Source organism: Pseudonaja textilis, chromosome 16, assembly GCF_049901715.1.
Source record: "Pseudonaja textilis isolate UNSWEBS1 chromosome 16, rPseTex1.2, whole genome shotgun sequence".
In the NCBI taxonomy this organism is placed as follows: Eukaryota; Metazoa; Chordata; class Lepidosauria; order Squamata; family Elapidae; genus Pseudonaja; species Pseudonaja textilis.
Window position 1 is genome coordinate 7,752,776 of NC_142005.1, and position 22,320 is coordinate 7,775,095.

At 48.0% G+C, this 22,320-nt stretch overlaps 2 protein-coding genes across 16 annotated transcripts; both read right to left on the reverse strand.

The window, feature by feature from the left end:
* Nucleotides 1-18: 18 nt before the first annotated feature.
* Nucleotides 19-9,915, reverse strand: MSTO1 (misato mitochondrial distribution and morphology regulator 1). 2 transcript variants are annotated; one of them, XM_087914056.1, is made up of 14 exons: nt 9,558-9,915; nt 8,820-8,955; nt 8,537-8,606; nt 7,236-7,311; nt 6,433-6,481; nt 5,659-5,782; nt 5,441-5,558; nt 4,587-4,718; nt 3,666-3,821; nt 2,599-2,730; nt 1,997-2,181; nt 1,443-1,547; nt 1,204-1,319; nt 19-330 (listed from the first exon to the last, which is right to left on the reverse strand). In XM_087914056.1, the coding sequence occupies exons 1-14, from the start codon at nt 9,639-9,641 to the stop codon at nt 98-100; spliced, it is 1,716 nt and encodes a 571-aa protein (XP_087770182.1). In that variant the 5' UTR covers nt 9,642-9,915; the 3' UTR covers nt 19-97. The 2 variants fall into 2 exon arrangements, with proteins under 2 accessions (XP_087770182.1, XP_087770183.1); XM_087914057.1 differs by lacking the exon at nt 3,666-3,821.
* A 628-nt stretch (nt 9,916-10,543) lies between these two features.
* DAP3 (death associated protein 3) lies at nt 10,544-22,310 on the reverse strand. 14 transcript variants are annotated; one of them, XM_087914061.1, is made up of 14 exons: nt 22,117-22,310; nt 21,365-21,467; nt 20,150-20,199; nt 19,736-19,852; nt 17,281-17,382; nt 17,029-17,137; nt 16,379-16,471; nt 15,071-15,201; nt 14,548-14,628; nt 13,672-13,827; nt 12,778-12,837; nt 12,555-12,644; nt 11,560-11,677; nt 10,544-10,701 (listed from the first exon to the last, which is right to left on the reverse strand). In XM_087914061.1, exons 3-14 carry the CDS (start codon nt 20,189-20,191, stop codon nt 10,616-10,618), a joined length of 1,185 nt encoding a protein of 394 aa, XP_087770187.1. In that variant the 5' UTR covers nt 20,192-20,199; nt 21,365-21,467; nt 22,117-22,310; the 3' UTR covers nt 10,544-10,615. The 14 variants fall into 14 exon arrangements, with proteins under 14 accessions (XP_087770187.1, XP_087770194.1, XP_087770185.1 ...); XM_087914068.1 differs by having other exon boundaries at nt 10,544-10,697; nt 11,556-11,677; XM_087914059.1 differs by having other exon boundaries at nt 21,864-22,141.
* Between the last annotated feature and the right edge of the window lie 10 nt (nt 22,311-22,320).

Genomic DNA, 22,320 nt, shown 5'->3' on the forward strand with positions numbered 1-22,320 from the left:
AAACACGCCAAGGAGGAGAGGCGTCCTCGGCAAATTTTATTTCTCTGGTTTCAAACGGGCGCCGAGAAGGGTCCGCGGCCTCTCGGAAAAACCCGGCTCAGTCCGTATCGTCGTCCGAGTTTTCGTCCAGGCTGCTTTTCCGGTAGCAAAGGGACAGTGTCCGCAGCTCCTCCAGCGCCTCTCGGAAGTCGTCCATCTCCACCCCAGCGGAGAAGAAACTCGCCCAGCGTCTCAAGTCCGCTCCGCGCAACTCTCGGTAAAAGTCATCCAGGGTCTGGTATAAGCCCGCCGAGGACTGGAAGGCCGCCAAGACGGGGATGCTTTCGACCTCTGTGGAGGAGAGGAAGAAAAAAAAATCGCCGAGTGGTGGGATTTCCAGGTTGAGCTGAATTAGTAAATGACAGGCCGTGGTCGTTGCAGGATGCAGTGCCGCCGATTGACCGTGCCTTTGTTCCCGCAACCTGGTTGATCATCATTGTAAAGGCTTTGTGCTTCTCAAAGTTGGCAGATGCTTGGACTTCGATACCCAGAATTCCCCAACCAGCGAGAGGCCCAACTCCTCTTAAAAAGGAGACTGCCTGGGGAATTTTGGGTATTGAAGTCCAAGTATCTTTAAAGCATTCCGGCTGGGGAATTCTGGGAGTTGAAGCCCATCCATATTAAAAGCATGTTGGCTGGGGATGCTCCGAGTCAAAGCTCACCCCTCTTAAAGCATGCAGTCTGAGGAATTCTGGGACTCGCAATACACCCCTCTTAAAGCATCCTGGCTGGGGGATTCTGGGAGTGGAAGTCCACCCCTCTTAAAGCATCCTGGCTGGGGGATTCTGGGCGTTGAAGCCCACCCCTCTTAAAGCATCCTGGCTGGGGGATTCTGGGAGTTGAAGTCCACCCCTCTTAAAGCATCCTGGCTGGGGGATTCTGGGCGTTGAAGTCCACCCCTCTTAAAGCATCCTGGCTGGGGCATTCTGGGAGTTGAAGTCCAGCTATCTTAAACCAAGCTGGATGGGGGATTCTGGGAGTTGAAGTCCACCCTTCTTAAATTACGCCGGCTGGGGGATTCTGGGAGGTGAAATCCACCTCTTTTTTAAAAAAAATTGCCACGGTTAAAAACATTGCTCCCGGTGAAACCAATTTGGTGCGCAAACAACTGCTCTTAAGCCACACACTGTGTGTTCGTGTGTGTGTGTGTGTGTGTGTCCTTACTTGCTGGGCTGTACAATGGCTTCTCCGACAGAAATCCGTGCTTGTTCAGGAAAGGCGAGAAAAATTGGGGGTACGGAGCCAAAAGCTTGCAGGGTCTTTGCAGCAAAAGAGAAGTGCTGTTGGGGGAAAAAAAAGGACGGTTTTTTTTTTTTTTTAAGGGGAACGTGCCCCCCCCCCATCATCACCCCCTTCCTCCTCCTCCTCCTCTTCCTCTCGCCCAGGCTGCCTGGAGCACCAACCTCAGAGTCCGAGGAGAGACGGTGTGTAAGTAACGGGCCAGCACTTCCTGGCCGGTCTCGCACATGTGAAGGATGGACTTGGGTTCGGTTCCTGGAGGGGCGTTGCTGGAAAGGGAAATCAGGAGGGAGTTACCCTCAATTTATAAGTAAGGGACCGCGGTGGCTCAGGGGCTAAAGACGCTGAGCTTGTCGATCAGAAAAGGTCAGCAGTTTGGCGGTTCGAAACCCCAGCGCTGCGTCACAGAGCGAGCTCCCGTTCCTCGTCCCAGCTTCTGCCAACCGATCGTCTCGCTTAGCGGCAGGAATCCGGGGACTCAATTGTAAGCCGAGTCCTGTCTGTGTTTGTGCATCGGTCCTTGTTAAGATTTTATAAAAAGTAGTAGAAATAAGGCTCAGAAACGGCAGTGAGGAAGCTGTGGTCAACTCACTTACAAATCAAGAGAAATATAAACACAAACACAGAGATGCACAAAAACACACAAACGTCCAAGCAACGCACGTACAGACCCTGTAAGAGCGGGGATGCGAACCACCGAAAGACCCAACAGACTCACCTCACTTGTTGCCGTTTGCCGATCCCTCGCAACACAACCGACTGCGCGAAGCAGCCGGCATCGCTTCGGTTGCCGCAAGACGACAACGGACACCAGGCCGCGCTCGGTTGTTGGTCGTACAACGCGTCGGGAAGGGACTGGTCTTCCATCACGGAGAAGGGCAGGGCGGCCGAGGCCTCTGCGACCTGGGGAAGAGAAATGGGTGTGTGTGTGTGCGTGCGGATGTCTCTTTTCGGGGAGTCCGTTGTGGTTAGTTTGAGACCACGGCGGATCCCTAAAAAACCACGATTTATCTAGGTTACAACCATGGGTGGGATTCAGCCGCTTTGGACTGGTTCAGGCGAACCGGACGGTGAAATTGACATCCCCGCAAACAGACTCGTATTTACGACTGCGTCCCGGGGTCCCTTTTTGCGACTTTCTGGCGCCCGGCAAAGTGAATGAGGGAAGCCCAGATTCAATTAATGACTGGGTGGCTCACTTAACAACTGGAACGGTTCACTTAATGAGGGCGAGAAGGATCGTCAAACGGAGGCGAAACTCACTGAACCCGACGTCGCTCACTTCGCAACGTGAACCTTGGGTTCGAGGACTAACCGTACCTTCCTTCCGGAGAAATTCAGGGTTTCGGTCAGGTTGGTCATGGTGATGTCCGAGTTCTGGAGCCGGTAGGGGACGGTTAGCGTGTCCAGGGCGGTGGCAAGAATGGCGCTCGTGTGATAATCCAGAGACGGCTGGAGGGAATTTGTACAAATTATTACAAGTTTCTGCTCTTTTACAGAGATGTTTTAAAAGCAAAGTTTATTCGGGAATGGTTTTAAGTATAGATGTTAACTCGTAAAATATTTGGAGCTGGCAATAGAAAGGGAAGGAGGAGCAGTGCGGCAGCTTGCAAATCGAAACTGCATTCCATAAATGTTTTCAAAGATAGTAACTAGATGACTGAAGTTTCTGCCTTGCAAATATCTAACTGGAGAGCCTGATTGATGACTCTGGGCTATGGAGGTGTCCCATTGGAGAATATGAATTATGATACACCCAGGGGGCGGGGGGGGAAAACCAGGGTCAAGGGTGACAATGAATGATGTGTCTCAGAGTCGGCTACACCCAGGCAGTGCCGGCATGTTTACTCTCAATAAATCATTTGAAGTTTTGGAAGTTTGGCGATGCCGGCTGCTTCAGTCGGTTATGTTGTGAGGGACCGGCAAACGAAGGGGGAAAGGAAAAGGGAGGAGAGGAGAGAAGGAAAGAGGAAGGAGAGGGAATTGGAGAAGAGGGGAGAGGAGGAAAGGAAAAGGAGGAGAGGGGAGGAGAGGGGAGAAGAAGGAAAGAGGGAGGAGAAGGAATTAGAGAAGAGGGGAGAGGAGGAAAGGAAAAGGAGGAGAGGGGAGGAGAAGGAAAGGGGGAAGGAGAGGGAAGTGGAGAAGAGAGGGGGAGAGGAAAAGGGAAGAGAGGGAAGGAGAGGGGAGAGGAGAAGGAGAGAGGGAAGCGGAGGGGAGAAGGGAAGGGAGGAAAGGAGAAAGAAAAAGACGGAATGTCGATGTAACGTTGAAAACATGATGTGTTAGAAAGGAAAATGCATCATAAAAACATCTTTAAAACTCCCACTCCGCCCTCCTTCGGCAGCTCCAAAGGGGGGGAAGCGGGGTCGCCTTTTTCGAACGCCCACCTCGTACTGGAGGTTCGGCAGGGCCACGGGGCTGCCCGGTCGGAGCCCCAGGCTTCCGTTCAGCGACAGCGGGCAGAAGAGGGAACTCTGGCCGGAAAGACGGACGATGCCCAGCGCCGTGTTCATCAGCCGGTAGAAGTTCCGGTGGGGGGGGAGCTGCCGGGAATGGAGAAAAGGCCCATCAGGTCCCCCAAGGCGCGTTTTGCGGGGGCGCATGAACCTCCAGAGGTGGATTCCGCCCCTGGTGCTTTGCGCCCCCGCAAACACACACACACACAAACACGCACACACAAAAAACCGAGACTCATAAGGGAACAATGGCAGGAGCTGTCCGACCACAGGAGTCCCGCTTCCGGCCTCCTAAACTTTGCGTTCTGTCCTGCGCATGGTGCTAGTCCTCAGTGAGCCCTGGGAAATATGTTTCGTCATCTTCGGGGCCACGGATGAGAAGAGAAGAGGGCCGGTTTGGTGTAGCGGTGCAGGTACAAAACTAGGAGATGTTGAGTTCTAGTTCTGTCTCGGGCCTGAGAGCTCACTGGGTGACTTTGGGCCAATCACCAGGAGACGGGGAGTTCTAGTCCCGCCTCAGGCATGAAAGCCAACCATGTGACTTTGGGCCAATCACCAGGAGACGGGGAGTTCTAGTCCCGCCTCAGATATGAAAGCCAACCATGTGACTTTGGGCCAATCACCAGGAGACTGGGAGTTCTAGTCCCGCCTTAGGCATGAAAGCCAGATGGGGGATTTTGAGCCAGCCAGTCCCTCCCTCTTAGCCCAACCAACCTCACAGGGTTGTTGTCGTGGGCAAACCAGGAGGAGGAAGGCGCATTAGGTACGTCTACCGCCTTGAGTTATTTGTGAAAATAATCAAAGGCAGGAGAAAAGTCTCAAAATGCACGGACGTTCCAGCGTCCCACTCACACTGGACGGAAGCACCGGCGTCAGCCCACAAGTCAGGATGCCTTTTCCCGCGTATTCATCCTGCAGCAGCTCCACTGCCTTGGACCCGACCCCCGAAAAGCCGTTGTGGAGGTCGCACAGCAGCTGAAAGCCCTGGGGGAGAAGACAAGATTGAGAAAATAGGGACAAAAAAGCCAAAATTGGCACCAGGGAGGAAGGAGGAACAGCTGAGGGGGAGGGTGTCTTTTGAGGATTGCTGAACTACAACTCCCAGCATGCCTTGCTGGTAGCACCTGGTGGGAACTGGACTTTAGAAGCCCCAGGAACGTTGCAACGCCTTGTAGGAAGGATCCCCAAACTTGGCGACTTCTGGACTTAAGACTCCCAGAATTCCCCAACCAGCCGCGCCAAAGTCACCCGGTTGGCTTTCCCGCTTAAGGCGGGACTAGAACTCCCAGCCTCCTGGGGATTGGCCCAAAGTCACCCGGTTGGCTTTCCCGCTTAAGGCAGGATTAGAACTCCCAGCCTCCTGGGGATTGGCCCAAAGTCACCCAGCCGGCTTTCGTGCCTAAGTCAGGACTAGAACTCCCAGTCTCCTGGTGATTGGCCCAAAGTCACCCGGTTGGCTTTCCCGCTTAAGGCAGGATTAGAACTCCCAGCCTCCTGGGGATTGGCCCAAAGTCACCCAGCCGGCTTTCGTGCCTAAGTCAGGACTAGAACTCCCAGTCTCCTGGTGGTGATCGGCCTAAAATCACGCCCGCTGGGGAATTCTGGGAGTTGAAGTCCGCAAGTCTTTAAAGTTGCCAAGGTTGGACATCCCTGCTTTGCAGCCACGGGGGGGGGGGACAAGATCCCATGCTGGGTGGATTACTCACCTGCAGGTAATCACACTCCTCCACGTAGAAGTGCAGCCGATCTTCCAGCTCCTCCAGGTACCGGCTGGCCTGCAGGAGTTTTTCTCCTTGTCCGAAGGCCTCCAGCCGGCTGGACTCCCTGCAACGGATAGGAAGCTGAATTTGGGCAGGAGAAATAGGATCCCCACCACCACCAAATTGGGAGAAGAGCCTCCCCCCCTCCCCCCTCTCCCACTCACTCCTCGCGGTTGTATTCATGGATGGTCAGGATGGTACGCGGGTGGAGTTTGGTACGGAGGAAGTCTGACCAAGCGGGCGCCAGGCTCTCCGTCGCAAGCGGCTTGGCAAGCTGCGGCGGCTTTCCTGAGAAAAGACACCACCAGGAGATGTGCGGGGTTAGGTTTCCCCTGGCGGCAAAGGTCTTCGAATCGCGGGCCGAGCCCTCCAAGTTTGGGGGGGCTATTGCTAGCACGCCAGATTTCTCCTCGGCCCAGTCCAAAGCCCCCCTTCTCAAAAAAGAAGCTCCTAAACTCATGCAAAATCTAACGTAGGAGTCTCCAGGCTCGGCCATTTGGAGCCTGTTGGACTTCAACTCCCAGAGTTCTGCTGGCTGGGGAATTCTGGGAGCTGAAGTCCCACCAGCCCCTGATCCAACAGGAGGGAGATGACTATCCAGTCAAACAAGTCACCCTGGTTTGACCTACCATTGTTAGCCAGCCAGAATTAGAGGTAAGATGGCAACCAATAAATTTTAACATAGCATAGCATAACATAAACAACATAAAATAATAAAAGCAAAATTAAACAAAATTTAAATTATTAAACCAAATTAAAATCCATTAAAATTAAAATGCAGTAACAAAACATATAATAATTAAACTAAGTTCAATTCAAATAAAAATGCAGTAAAATTAAAATAAAACTGACATGCTCCATCACAGTTAAACTCTAACTGAGCACTGGACGCACCAAACACACGCACAAAAAACACAAACACAAACACACAGCTTTACCACCAGGGAGGCTCTTTGAGGCACCATCGCCATTGGAAAACCTGTCGTTCTGAAATGAGAGAAAAAAAAAAAATAAGGAAGAGCCGGGATGTGAGAAAAAAAATAAAAATAAACCAGGTCTCTCTGATCCCAGTTCCCAAGGCCAAGGTGACGTCCCTCAGGGGGAAAAAAAAGGAAAATTTGTCCCAGGGCTTGTACGCTTTTGCTCCATATAAATATATGTGTCAGGGTTCCGGCGATTGCCCTCATTAAATCATGAGCCTCCAGCCAAGCTTCAAAAGAATCCAAAAGATTTCTTAGCAGCAACATGCTGGCATTAACCTAAATGAAGCCAACTCTGGCATAGGTAATTGACAGTCCCCTGTGACCCTGTTTTTCCCCTCCCCCCTGGGTGTGTCATAAATCAGATTCTCCAACGAAGCGCCTGGGCTGAGTGTCATCAATCACATTCTCCAATGAAGGATGTTCATGGGCAGAAGATCTGGTAGCCCAGCTACAATCTTTGTAAGATAAGTGTTGGAATGTACTTCTGGTTTTAAACTGTCGTACTGCGCCTTCAGATTTCGTCCCTCGTCCCTTGTTTATGGCAACTCAAAAGCAGGCTTAGGAATGCTTTACGAGTTGTCTGTCTGTCTGTCTCTCTCTCTCTATCATCTATCTATCTATCTATCTATCATCTATCTCTATCTATCTATCTATCTATCTATCTATCTATCTATCTTTCTTTCTTTCTTTCTTTCTTTCTATCTATGAGGGGGGGAACCCAATTTTTAGAAATTAAAGGGAGAAAGAGAGAGTTTCACCTCAGGCTGTTCAAGCCCTTCCAAAACGGGACTGGGAGGCACTGGGTCTTGCTGGTGCGTCGTGAGGTTCCCCTTCCTGGAAGGAGAAGATCCGTTCTTATGAACCGGGACGGGAAATACAGATTGTGCTCGGCTTACAACCACCATCAGGACTAGACTTTCCGTTGCTACAGGAAACGGTCGTTAAATGAGTCAAGCCTGGTTTTAACGCCCTCCTTTGCCTCAAGTTTGGTCAAGCAGACGCAGCAGTCGTCAAATGAATCATGCAGTCTTTGTTAAGCAAATCGGGGTTTTGCATTGGTTTGGCTTGTTGGAAACTGGCCGGGAAATTCACAAAGGATTATATATGACTACGATGGTTATAAAATGAGGACGATTTTGAAAAGGAGCTCTCCTTTCCCACAAAGACTGCCAGGGTACCAGGCCTAGCAAACCCTACTTAACCCAAGAGAGAGTTTTCAAATCGAGAAATGTCAGTGGCTTCTGTTTTTAATTAAGCCTTGCTTAACGACCCACATTCATCTTGGTTCTGCAAGCCACACGCCCTGCGAGACGCAAGCTTGTTTTTATGATTTTCATTTTTTATTTCAAAGTTAAATTCATTTATTTCAAACTTAAAATACACAAAGCAAAGGAAACTAACTTGCAAACATCCAGCAACAATGAGTTCCATGTTTAACAAATAAGAGATAATAATAATATTATACTTCGTTCCATGTTTAATGAATAAGATAATAGTAATACTGAGTTCCATGTTTAATGAATAAGGGATAATAAGATACTTTTCCATGTTTAATGAATAAGATAATACTTCGTTCCATGTTTAATAAATAGGAGATGATAATAGATAATATACTGAGTTTCATATTTAATGAATAAGATAATACGGAGTTTCATGTTTAATGAATAAAATAATAATGATGATGAAAACTGCGCTACTCAGAACATCATACATTTTAAGAAGATACTTCATTTATACCTAGGATGCTGGCAGCAATCCGTATCAACCATCAGTGTTAGTCAATACTAATTACGATACATTTTTATATGTTCAGTTGACATAGTTTCAAGTTTAATGAATAAAAGAGTAATAACAATAATAAAAACAAGCATACGAAAAAACAACAACAAAGAAAAGTAACAAATATAGCCCAGTTCAATTAAACAGCAAAATTCAGTTTTGTGTTCCAAATATTTTTATGATTGTAGAGGTTGGCGGGAAATAAATGTAAGCAATAAATAAATAACAAAGAAAGCAAGTAACTGCCCTTGGTTAAAAAAATATATATATACCCACTCACCAAGCTATGGGGATGTTTTTTTTGGGGTCCTCATACAGGTATCCCTCCTGTTTCAAAGTGGCGAGACTTTCTGCCCAGAAATAAAAACAGGTTTATAATTTTAGAGAGCCCCCTGGGCTGAGAAGACATCGAGAGGCACATGGGCTGCAACTTAACCGCGAGCAAAATTGACGGCATTAAGCGAGAGGTAGTCCTTAAGCGAGCCGATTCGACCACCTTCCCATCTCCCGAAGGGCGGGCGTTGTGTGCTTCTCAAACAGAACTGACAAGGCTGAGCCCTCACCTTTGAGGTCCATCAGGATGAGACGGGGGGTAAACGTCTCGCGTCCCTGCATCGTCCTCCCTGTTCGGAACAGCACATCGTGCTGAATTGCTTCGTCCGCGTCGGAAGCCGGGGAATTGGATGAGAACAGCGCTTCCTGGAAGGCAGAAATGAAAAGGTCATAGATAACAGATCGTCAAGAGTCGGAAGGGACCTTGTAGGTCATCTAGTCCAACCCCCTGCCCAAGCAGGAGACCCTGCTACACCATTTCTGACAGGTGGGAGTTCAATCTCTTCTTGAAAGTCTCAAGTGATGGAGAAGGGAGGAAAGAAGGAAGAATAGCAGAAAAACAGAGTGTAAGGTCATCTAGTCCTGGCCCAGCCCAGGGTGGCCTACCTTGCAGGGCCGTTATGGGGATAAAAGCGTGGTGGGCTGGGGGAAAAAAAAAAAAGCAAAGCCATGCATGCAACTTTAAATGAATTGACAGGAGATAGATTTTCATGCACGTGCGGGTGCAAATATGCACGCGGGCGTGCAAGCACGTGTGAGTGTAAACACCAGTCTCCCACGTGCACGTCTGCTGAGTTTTAACTTGGAAATAGACAAGCCCCGCCCACCCTGCGGGCTCCGGTCCAATCGCGCGTTTCCCCTGGAATGACGTCATCAACCGAGTTTCTCCCGGGGGCCCTGTCGGCGCATGCGCGTTCCGTCCCGCGCTTTCCCTCCGCCACCCCTGCCCCCCCCCCGCTTCGGCCTACCTGAAGGCCCCACCAGTGAGCGCCCACGCTTCCCGCGTAGTGGCCCAGCTGGAGCGTCACCACCTCGCGGACCCCCGACGACATTTCCCTCCGTTCTCGCGTCGGACTCCAGTTACGAAAAGGGCGACATAGGTAAACCGGCCGTTAAAGAAGATTGGGGGGCGGGGAGGAGTGGGGGGAGGAAAGGTGAGGAAGGGTTTTAAAAAATAAAAATAAAATTTCAGTCTGCGCAGGCGCGAGTGCCGTCCGTCGCGCGCGAGTTGAAGGGGACGTGGGGGGAGGGAAGCCAACGCCGTCTTTTCATTGGCGGCCACCAATCAGCAGGGAGCCGCCCACGGTTTCCTTCCTCTAATTCCCCTCAGTATAGACTGCAACCTCATTGGTTAGGTGGATGGGAATGGGGTGGGACCTAAGAGTCACTCACTTCCGGTGAGCGCCCGTCTTGCCTTTTGACCGCTCCCGTTTCTTATCAATGCAGAGCCGCTCTGCCTCCTAGCATCTCTATGATGGATCTCCAGGAACTAATGCGACGTATTGGATGATAACAGATGTGAGCAGGTTTTGTTTTCGTGGAGCGTATTGTAAATTGAACAATGGAAGTTTTATTCCATTATTTACTCAAAAATCCACTCTGTTCAGTGACCAATCAGCAAGCCTGCAATCTAAAACCAAGAAGAAACACCAGGAAAGGAAAACTCAACTCTCCAATATTAAATATTACATATAAATTATATTAAATATTACATAGAACGAGCAGCTAGACTTGAAATTAATTAGTCCAAAGCCTGAGAGAGCCATCATCTTTATACCATCTGCTGTAATAAAGTGGAATTGAATTTTTTTTCACCCAAGTAGACCTTTAGTCAGTACCTCATCTCTATTTTTTATTGGTATCTCTGGGATTTTGCCTGGTTTTAGAAGGTTAATTTCTTTCACTGCCGATAAAATCCAAGGGAAGAGCGTACAAACAGCACATGGCAAAGGGGAAGCTTTTAAAACATTTATTACAAGGGGATTTCTTCAGCCATGATGTGTGTGGGGGTGGTGGAGATCCTTGGCTACAAGAAAGCACTGATTCGTTCAAACAGTCCGGGGTTGCGTCCAGAGAGAAAACGGAGCTCCATTCTCCCCTCCTTGGTGCTGGCTATTTCAGCATGTAAAGAATTTCATATTCATATATAAAAAAGGAAAAAAGGATCAGGTTAGGAACTGGCTCCAGAATCAACACATACAACAATCGTCTTACAAGCAAGTTTCATTCATTTATTTTATTGGTTAACATTTTTTTAAAAAAAATCCTGCCTTTATTATTTAAAATACTGCCTTTATTATTATTCAAGGTGATGAACGTTCCTAATAACGTTGCTTTCCTCCTATTTCTTCCACCACCACCGTCAGGTGGGCTGTTGGCTTGCATGCCCAAGGCGGGACTAGAACTCACCGTCTCCCGGTGACTGGCACAAAACCATCCAATTGGCTTTCATGCCCAAGGTGGACTAGAACTCACCGTCTCCTGGTGACTGGCACAAAAGCATCCAATTGGCTTTCATGCCCAAGGCGGGACTAGAACTCACCGTCTCCTGGTGACTGGCACAAAAGCATCCAATTGGCTTTCATGCCCAAGGTGGACTAGAACTCACCGTCTCCTGGTGACTGGCACAAAAGCATCCAATTGGCTTTCATGCCCAAGGCGGGACTAGAACTCACCGTCTCCTGGTTCATTAGCACCAAGTCAACCAATCAGCTTTCATGCCTAAGGCAGGACTAGAATTCAGAGTCTCCCGGTGACTGGCACAAAACCATCCAACTGGCTTTCATGCCTAAGGCGGGACTAGAATTCAGAATCTCCTTGTTCATTGGCACCAACTCAACCAATCCGCTTTCATGCCTAAGGCAGGACTAGAACTCGCCATCGCCTGGTTTTTAGCCTTGGGGCCTCCAACTTTTACCACTTTGCCCTTTTAAGCCGGCCAGGAAACTGACTGAAAACAGCTAAACTTGCCTTTTTCATGCTGCAGCCACTTGCGTTCCAGGTAATATTGGTAGCAGCGCTCAAACTCCGCATTTGTGTAGTTGCAAACCTCGATGGGAACGAAAGGATCGAGGGCGGCGAAACCGTCCTGGAGTTTGGAAAATAAGGGGAGGTGCAGTGGGGTGGGGTGGGGTGGAAATGGAAAATGAATACAAGGAGATTCTTTCCGCTTGCCCAGGAAGAGGAGAGCAATTAACTTGGAATGTGGACCCTTCCATCCTCCAGGCCTCCATCCTCCTTTCGAATAGAATATTGGCAGCTCTGGGCTGAAACTGTGGATTCCTTGCTGCGGTCAGAGAATGGTGGTTTTCTTGCAGACGTTTCATGACCCAGCTAGGGAACGTTATCAGTCCCAGAAAGAGGATTTATAGCTCCCCTCTAGCACTGATGATGTTCCCTAGTTGGGTCATGAAACGTCTGCAAGAGCCAAGCTCGGAGACCACCAAGGACCCCACAGTCGTCCTCCTCCTTTTCCTTCTCCTCTTCCTCCCCCCTCCTTCTCCCCCTGTCCACAACCCCCCATTTTCTTCTAGCACTGATGATGTTACCTAGTTGGGTCATGAAACGTCTGCAAGAAAACCACCACGCTCAGAGAGCACTAAGGACCCCACAATGCTTTGCCTCCTCCTTCTCCTCTCTCTCTCCCTCTGCAAACCACTCTTTCTTCTAGCACTGATGATGTTACCTAGTGGGGTCATGAAACGTCTGCCAGAAAACAACCGAGGACCCCACGGTCGTCCTCCTCTCAAACCACCCTCCCTTCTAGCACCGATGATGTGAGCTAATTACCTCCGCCTCCGCCTCCTCCTCCTCTCCCTCCTAGCACTGATGACGTTGCTTAGTTTGTGAATGAGAACCAGGAAGGTCAGGCAGCCTATCAAGGTCCTTCTGAACAGGCTAATTGGGGTGACAAGAGTTGGACTCCTACGAAGGGCCGGTTTCCCTCAAACTGGCTCCCCACTCACCCGTCCCAGCAGCTCATGCGGCAAATAAAGCGGTCGAGGCGTGAAGGGCGCTCCTGTCTGGCTGAGCGTGGCCACGATGGCCCCTCCTGCCTGAGAACAGACAAGAAACCACACGGTCAGAGCCGCAACCCGCTATCCGTGGTCGGCCTCCTAGAAGCCGCCGGCCTCTCGCTTGGCTCTGAAGGGGTCTTAAGTTTCCCGGGAGGGAAGGGGCTGTCCTCACCCAGTCGTTGTCCACCATCTTCCTGAGATTGTGTATCAGCGTCAGCTCCTCCACAGAAACCTGGAGAGGAAGAGAGAAAGAAAGAAATCCTACGTTTTTAGCAAGATTGGGAAAAAAAAGACGTTACGTCACCCTCCTTGAGGACGGTTAGAACACTGAATAATAGTGTCAGAAGGGACTTTGGAGGTCTTCTATTCCACCCACTCAAGCAGGAGAGCCTATCTCATTTCAGATTGGTTGTCCGATCTCTTCTTAAAAGCCTCCAGTGATGAAGTGCCCACAACCTCTAGTGGGAAGTAGTTCCACTGGCTTCATTGTCCTCGCTGTCAGGAAGTTTTCTCCTTAGTTCTAAGGTTGCTTCTCCCCTTGGTTAGTTTCCATCCACTACAGGACAAATGGCCTTGAGTCAAGAGCCGCTGTGAGGCGCTAAGCCTCGTGTCGGCGTTCTAAGGAAACTCCCCATTTCATTCAGCACTCGGAAACAAAGTCCATTCAAGTAAGAATTTATTAAATAAGTCCTACTGGCATATCTGGGAAAACTCGAATCGGGGAATTCTTGGGGTTTTCTTTTCCCAATTGAAAATTCAACAACCCCACCCGCTGCACCCACCAAGTCCACCCCATGGCCCAATCAACCACCATCCCAAACTGGACACGTTCCTTTGCAGGTAGAGAGCGACTTGTCCTTGACTTTTAACGAAAAGAATGTTGTTACGTCTATAATCTTCCACCTCTCCATGAAATTCCCCCTTTCCCAAATCCCTAGGTACTAAGATGTGGCAGCTTAGAAGCTGCTGAGTAAAAATACGTCTTCCAAAGCCGACGCACCAAAGCTTAAAACCGAGTGTCGCTTAAGTGTGACCCCCCCAAGGCAGGTCGGACGAGGGAACCTACGTTCTGCTTGTTGTGTTTCAACGCTGTCTTCCCCCAGAGGGAGTTGATCCCGTCCACCGCCACCAGCAGTCGGAAGGACCCCTGGCCAGATTGCTGCTTCAGCTCTTTCAAGATCACCCCGACAGCATCGCTGGCGTACGTCACCCAAGCCAAGCCCTGAGCCAAGGAACGAAGAAGAAAGATGAGCGGGGCGCGTTGCCATCCAGCGCAATAACCGGGCTACAAGCTCCATGCTTTGCAGGGTGGCGATGCAACCCCAAATTTCTTTCCAAGAATTTGAGGTGGCTTCCATAACGTTCCCAACTCTTGTATCCCCCCAAAACCATGACCCTGTTGAGGTGGGTCGGGCTGAGAGGAAGGGACTAGGCCAAAGTTAGCTTTCAGGCCTAAGGCAGGACTAGAACTCTCCACCTCCTGGTGGTTGTCCCAGAATGAACCAGCCCATGCTTAAGATGGTACTAGAATTCACATCCCTTGGTGATTGACCTAAAGTCACCCAGCTGGCTTTCATGCCTAAGTCAGAACTAGAATTCACTGTCTCCAAGTGATTGTCCCTGAATCATCTAGCCAGCTTTCATGCCTAAGGTAGGACTAGAACTCCCCGTTTCCTGGTGATTGGGCCAAAGTCACCCAGCCGGTTTTCATACTTAAGGTGGGACTAGAATTCCCCACCTCCCATTTTCTAATCTAGCCCCTGAACCACCACAACAAACCGGCTCCCGTTTAACATGCTAGGGAAATCCATAAAGCTCCTCAGAGACCTTCATTATTCACGAAACAGCCATGAATAATGATCACCCGAGTTGGCAATAAACTACCCCACGGGCGGTTGGTGTGATTCAACAACCATTCGTCCACTTTTAACACATGCCTCACCTTCTCAGCCAAGTCGCTCAGCGAACAGCCTTCTTCAGTGACGTCTCTCTTGCCCCATATGTACTTCTGTTTGGTTTTGATCTGCAGAGGAGAAGGAGCATTTAAAAAAAAAAAATCCACTAAATGAGAAGTCAAATTGCGACATATTATCACGGTAGAACTGCAAGAAAGCCCAAACATATTGGCAGAAAATTCAGAAATGGATAGAAGAGATGTGGAAAAATTAAAATAGAATTCAGACCCGAAATTTTTTCTATTGGGAACGAATGGGGGAAAATTTGGCTACGGCTGTTAAGCATATCACTGGCGCTTTTTAAGTGAATCACAGGGTTGTTATACTCCCCCATGGATGCTGCAACGGTTGTAAACGGTCGTCAGTCTCTTTTTCTCAGTGCTGTTGTGACTTTGAATGTTCACGAAGCAAACAGTTGTAAATCAAAGATGACCCACAATCAAGTCCATGGTTGTTGTTTTTTTTTTAATTTCTCTCCCTCCCCAAAGCTTAAAGAGAGATTCTGCCAACCTGGGCTAAAAGCTTTCCGTTGGTGGTTCTGAAATTCTTCAGCCAGTTTGCTGCCTCCAAGGGCTGGTCTAACCGCTCGTTATTGTAAGAAGATGGAACCAGTTCTTTGCAGTTCTTCACCCAGAGGTGAGCTGCAAGAGGGAGAGAAAGAATACACCAAATGTCTCATTTTAAACATCAGATGTCCAGCATCTGCCATGCATCGGCCGAAAATGCAGCCATCCTGTCAAACATCACCAAATGAAATGGCCTCCTTCTGCAAAAAAAATATAAATGTATATACATATATACATATATGTTATGACTCACCAACACATATATACATATACATACATACATACATATATATATATATAATATACACACATACACACACACACACACACACACACACACACATTTTCTTGATCTTGTAAGCATTCTGCTGTCAAGAATATTGCCCCCAATTTTTAAAGAACAGGTGTTTGGAATAACCTTTTTTAAAAAACAAATACAGACAAAAGAGTTGACATTAGCTGCCCAAGGATTTTTTTCTATGTTAATGACCAGAAAAAAAAAACCTCAAAAACAGAGAGATTGATAGAAAAAGTTGGAAGGGAATATAAAAATGCGGAATGCTTTTAATGGGTCGTTACATTACGGCTTCTGCGGGGAAACCACGATCTCTGGCCAACATGGATGGCGCATTGTTCAGAAGAGCCCCTGGTGATTAGACTGCTGTATTATTGCAGGCTAACTCTGCCGACAGTCTGGAGGTTTGATCCAGGCTGTGGGCAGAAGGACTAGGGACGACATGATAGCGGGGTTCCAATGTTTGAGGGGCTGCCCCAAAGAAGAGGGGGGGGGGGTGTCAGTCTATTCTCCAAAGCACCCAGAAGGCAGGACAAGAAGCAACAGGTGGAAACTAATCAAGGAGAGAAGCAACTTAGAACGAAGGAGGAATTTCCTGACAGTGGGAACTATTCACCAGTGGAACAACTTGCCTCCAGAAGTTGTGAATGCCCCAACCCTGGAAGTTTTTAAAAAGATGTTGGATAACCATTTGTCTGAAGTGGTGTGTAGGGTTTCCTGCCTAGGCAGGGGGTTGGACTAGAAGACCTCATAGGTCCCTTCCAACTCTGTTATTCTGATCTTGACGGGGTTCGTGGTTGATTCGGCCTTCCATTTTTCCGAGGACAGTAAAACGAAGACCAAGATTGTTGCGGGCAATGTGTAAATAATGCTCCTACGTTGTAAATTGTCCCAAGAGTGCTGTAAAGCACGATGGGGCCGTATACAAGCCTTAAGTGCTATCGCTGTTGTTCTTACCGTCTGGAATGTGAACGATGACCCAATTCTGCCTTGCACAATAATGCACGGCGTGGCAGAGAACCATGGTTTTTCCCGTACTCTTCTCTCCATCTTCAAGACTGTTTAAGGAAGCCACAGCCCATACCCGTCATCTGTACTGTGGAAGAATGTGTGTGTGTGCCTGCATGCAGGGACAGCTACTCCTGGAGTTATGGCTACTTGTTTTATCAGCCATTCCAAGTTACAACGGCACTGAACATCGGGGTCACGTCACTGCAGGATACTCTAAATTTGAGCTGGGTGCCAAGCTTTCAGAATTGCCATCGCGTGACCGGACGTGTGTCACTAAGCAAGGACTACACAGGGGATCCTGCAGATGGCCGAGTGCGGCCCTGTTCTTATTCTGTAACTATTTTAGCACCATCATCATCGTCTTGGAATCTGGCCAGCCGAATGGAGCTGAGTGTTTTACTGGCCGGATGCCCTTCCTGTCGCCAATGCAGAGTTTTTGTTCAGCAGATAATATTCTCATCGTGCCCAGAGAGAGGGAAATACCCGCCTCCATCTAGGATCGAACCCCCAGCCTCCTCTGTTAACTCCATTTAGCGTGAGGACCAGAAACTTGCCCGGTCTCGTTCAGTGGAAAGAACAGCAACCAGAAAGGATACAGAGGAGATATCGGACGGCTGGATGAGACAAGTTGGTGTGTTTTAAGTAGGTGATGAGTTCCACCGCCGGCTGTCGAACCATGACGCAAGCCTCATTGAAGGTTTTCATCTGCCGGGGAAAAGAGAAAAAGGGAGAAAGTCAAGACCTTCAGATCAGTGCGAAGTTTGGGCTCAAGCGAAAGAGCTTTGGTCGCTTTCGAAGGCCCAGCCCTGGGGTTCACCCTGCAACGTTTTGAAAGGCGGACACATCACCTGGAGTTTGAAGCGTGCTGGTAGCCCGTGAGGAAGGGCCTCCTTTACTTCCTCGGGAGAGATGGTGTAATATTGACCTATGTGCTCTTCACTGTGTTTGGCCTGCAAAGATGGAAAGGAGGAGAGAGACGATGGCCGAGTTCAGTTCTTGTTGACCATCACGCCGAATTGTTTTTCTTTTTGGTTGTGGAAATTACGATGAAATATTCCCAAGGAGTTAAAGGGAACCACAGGAAGGAAGGACAAATCACTGGCCTGCATTGCCACAAGGAGCATTCAGGTAGTCCACAACCGAGCCCAAACTTTTAAGCTGCTAAGTGAGACATTTAAGCGAGTTTCACCCCGTTTTACGTGCCTCTCTTGCTACCCTAGTTAAGTGAATCGCTGCAGCTGTTAAATTAATAACGCGGCCGGTAAGTGAAACTTGACTTCTCCGTTGACTTTGCTCGTCAAGAGGTCGCAAAAGGGGATCACGTGACCCTGGGACACTGCAGTCGTCATTAAGTGCGAGTCAGTTGTCAAGCATCGGAGTTCTGATTATGTGACCACGGGGATTTTGCAACGGTCGTGTGAAAAATAGCTATAAGTCACTGAATGTACTGTTTTGTTAAGTCAAAGACTGCCTACATATCTTGCCGTTTATCCACCAGGTTGGGGTATCCAGAGAGCTCTGGATAAAAGCCATTCAGCCTTCGTGCAAACCTTCTTCCTCTCTTTGAGCCCGAAGAGGTGGGAACGAGGACACCTTTAGCCCAGCGGGCGAAGATTCCTTGCTTGATCCGCTGGGGATCTCGAGCTGAGAAAAATAGGTTTAAATCCATCTCCGTCATCAGTTCTGGGTGCCTATACCCACGCTGGGGTTTTATTTTATTTTTTTTGTTCCAAGCAACGGGGAAAGACCAGTTGCCAGGCAACTGAGAGACTCTGGATGGCAGAGAATGGCCCCATACTAGTGCTGGGAGGTGGTGTGTGTGTGTGTGTTACACACACAGGGTCTTGCCTGCCTGTTGCGGTTTCCATGGAGACCCCCCAGAAGATTTTTTTTTCAATGGCAGAAGCAGCTATAAAAACCTCCCGAGGACGGTTTTGCCTGCCACGTTTTGGGTTGCTGCGGTTCTTATTGTAACAGTGAAGATGATTGTGGTATGTTCTCCCTGTCAAATACACACCTAAGGGGAAATTCTTTTTTTTTTTTTAAGATGTGCTTCTTTAAAATGACAGGGCTGTTTGATTATTTCTACAGACATCGTTGGTGAAAGGGCTGCGATGGCACCACCCGGTCTGATTATTTTTTTTAAAAAAAAATTGCAATCAAAAGCTGCACATTGGCCATTTTTAGGGCATCGAGTATGCTTGCACTTTATGTAAAGAAATAACTGTAATTCCAGATTTTTTAGAGAATGGTTGCAGCTTTCTTACAGGTGGAGAGCGGACTTGGGATCCCTCAAACAAATTCCCTTGGAGGCTGTGGGTAAATTGTGGAAGTGGAAATCAACTCTTATAAGGAAAACTAGAATTCACCTTCTTTGTAGGGTATTCTAATAGATATGTACACAGTTAGAGGAGGACCTAATTGAAAAAAGCTGTCATGCAGGGAAAGGTGGAAAGGAAGAGAGGCTGACCAGCAGGCAGCTGGAGGGGGCACCATTGGGCTACTGGAACGAACAGATTAAGGACGGATTGTCATAGACAAAATTTATATTTTTAGTTGCTAGGAATCAAACCCAAATTGGTGGCACATAATAAAAAATCAGTAATAGAATCCTGCAAGTCTTTGTGGTTTACCTCAAAAGGCTGACCTCCCTACCCCATCAATCCAAGTTAAGTAGATGCCGGAGAAAAGGTAACGCAGCGAAGCAGGCGGTTGCTTACTTATAATTTAAAATGATCACCAGATTATAACTAGATCCTACAGTCAAATGCAATTCATGCTGACCAAGGCAACCATTATTTTCCCAAATGAACACACCACAAGCTTGATCCAACAATAAATATTCTACTTTGCTTGGCAGAGTCACGAACCTTTGCCGGAGTCCACAAACAATTGGAAATACTGGTAGTTCTCGACTTACAACAGTTCATTTAGGGACCTTCTGAAGTTACAAAAAGCACTGAAAAAAGGGATTTTTCACACTTTACAATAGTTGCAGCATCCCCATAGTTATGTGATCAACATTCAGATGCTTGGCAACTTGGCTCATATTTATGACGGTTGCAGTGTTCTGTGGTCACTGTTTGATACCTTCTGAAGTCAGTTTCACTTAACAGCTGAGTTACTAACTTAAAAACTGCAGTGATTCACACAACAACTGTGGCAAGAAAGGTTATAAACTGGGGCAAAGCTCTCTCTTAACAACTGTCTCACTTGTCAGCAGAAATTTTGGGCTCAATTGTGGTCACCGGCCGAGAATAGCTGACCCCTTCCAAACTCCCACGCCTCCTAATGTTAACTCACTGGGTCGTTCTGGCTGGTAACAAGGGCCACTCTGAGCATTTCTGGTTGAAGCTGGGCATTTTGAGTTGACGTTGCCCTCTGCCAGGTTCTGGGATAGAGAAAGCCATCCTGTCCCAGCTAAGGGGAGAAAGAGTCTGTGAGTAGGGAGGTATCCTGGTTTTTCAAAACAACGGCTAGAAAAAGGAAAGCTTAAAAATGCCTTAAAACTAAAAATAAAAAAACTTTTTAAAAAAACCCTGAAACAAAGCTTTTTTTAAAAAAGAGAGGCATATTTAGAAACAAGTAGTTGGCTTAACCTTAGCCTGAAGATAAAAAGAGCAGCATGGTTGTGATCCCTTTTCATGATTGTGATCCCTTTTGGTACCTCAAAAACCATTCCTTGTCCCCAAATCACAGGCAGGTGGGTGAACTCACCTGGTATCCCCGAGGGATGAGTTTTCTCAAACTCCTCAGCATTGTTCCTCCTGAAAATAGAATACCTTTATTGTTATTGCATTCCATGAATACAATGAAATTTGAAAGCTACTCCAGCACAGTGCCCCAACACCACATCACAATCACACTATAGAGTTTTAAAAATTTAATAATAATAATAATAATAATAATAGGACTGAATCACAAATGCACTGTTTGATTCAGTACAATTACTGCCTTGGAAAAGAAACTGTTTCTCAATCTATTAGACCTCATTTTAAGACACCTATAACGCCTCCCTGATGGTAACAGATCAAAATATGAATGTCCAGGATGAGAACAGTCTGTGGAGATTTTTAGTGTTCTAGAGAGGAGTCTGGTCTTCGCAATCTCTTCCAAAGAAGAAAGAGAGCAACTGATGATTTTTTTGTGCTGTGTTTACAACACTCTGGAGCATCTTCTTATCCACTGCAGAGCATCCAGCATACCACACTGGTATGCTATAATAATAATACCAGCAGTTGTTTTAAACAAAAGGTAGCAAGATCTGTATTCTAAGCAGGGTTTTCACTTTTTAACTTTTTGAAAGCCAAGCAGTGATATAACTCCCTTGACGGCGTAAAGGAGAAATTGTAAATTTCCAGATCTATTACGGTAGAGAGCCAGCAAACCAACTCTAGAAAATGTGTAAATAAGATGCGAAAGGATCTCTTTCATCGTTCTCTTTCATCGCCACAAAATAGACAATGAGCTTCCCATTCAATCGTGCCTTTTCCAAAAAAGAAACCCCCATTTCTCCATTTTTCAGTATTTTTGCTTTCCAACCTCCAACACAGAACATACGGGTAGTCCTCGACTTATAATTCACTTGGTGGCTGTTCGAAGTTACAACGGCACTGAAAAAGGTGCCTTGCAACCTTTTTTTTCACCCTTAACGACCGTTGCAGCGTCAACAACCATGGTCACGTGATTAAAATTCAGATGCTTGACAACTAACTCATATTTACGACAGTTGCAGTGTCCCGGGGTCACGTGATCCCCTTTTTGCGACCTACAAAGTCAAAGATTCACTTAACGACTGTGTTCCTAACTTAACCACTGAATGATTCGCTTAACAACTGAGGCAAGAAAGGGGGTCAAAAGGGAGAAAATTCACTTAATATGTCTCACTGAGCAACGCTTTGGGCTCAGTGGTGGTTGTAAACCAAGGACTACCTGTACTGGGTTCTTGCTGGATTGTTTAGTGCCGTTTTTTCCTCTTCAGATTTGTTTCTTCTTCTCCTCCTTCCGATGCAAGGAACTTAAGCTCTATTTTCATCTATATTTTAAAGGAATACGTTTTAATTCACAGAAAGCTTTTCCACTTCGTAGCCACTACAGCAAAGCAGCCTGTCCCCCATTTGGAGCCCCCCCTCCATGTCAGGAAAGGCTGCACGACAACCCTGCGAGGTAGGCTCGAAGGAGAGAACAAGCCCCTGGCTGAAGGATGAGGCCGTCTTCGCTCACAAGACCGTCCCCAGAAGTTGTATGAAGAGAAACGACAGGCAGAATGACAGGTGCCTAATTCTGTGTGTCGTTGTCCCCCTCACAAACCTCGCATTAAATAGGAAATAAAAGCAAAACAGCCCCCTCCCCCAAAAGGCTGTCATCCCCACCTTCCGCCAAAACCGAAATATAACTTCCTACGAGAAAAAAAAGGAGAAAGAAAGCCAACCGACGTGCTAGATCGCCGTGAAGGGTTTAAAAAAAATAATCTCCGCCGGTCCCTCAGGAGTTTTCCGTCGTGCTGGGCGCCGCCATCTTAATCTGCCGCGCGCCTCAGCCCGGCGGCGCCTCAGTGTTCGGGCGACGGGTCCTGGCAAGGGACATTCTTCCTTCGTCCGAATCTTTTTTTTTTTTTCCCTTCCCTTCCCTCTTTGACCGCCCCCTCCCCACAGGAGCGCGAGTACGCGCCGCTTCTCCCTCACCCTCCTCTCTCGCCAAGGCGACGTCGATTGGCGGGCGGGCTGAGAGAGGCGGGCCCGCCTGGCAAGCGGCCGGCCTTGATTGGCGGAGGCTCCCCCTCCGTCTCTCTTCTCTTTCTCCTCCCTCCCCCCGCTTCGAGGCATCCAAGCGCTGAAGGGAAGAGTAAGGTTGGTTTCCCCCCACCCCCGAAAAAGGGAGGGAGGGAA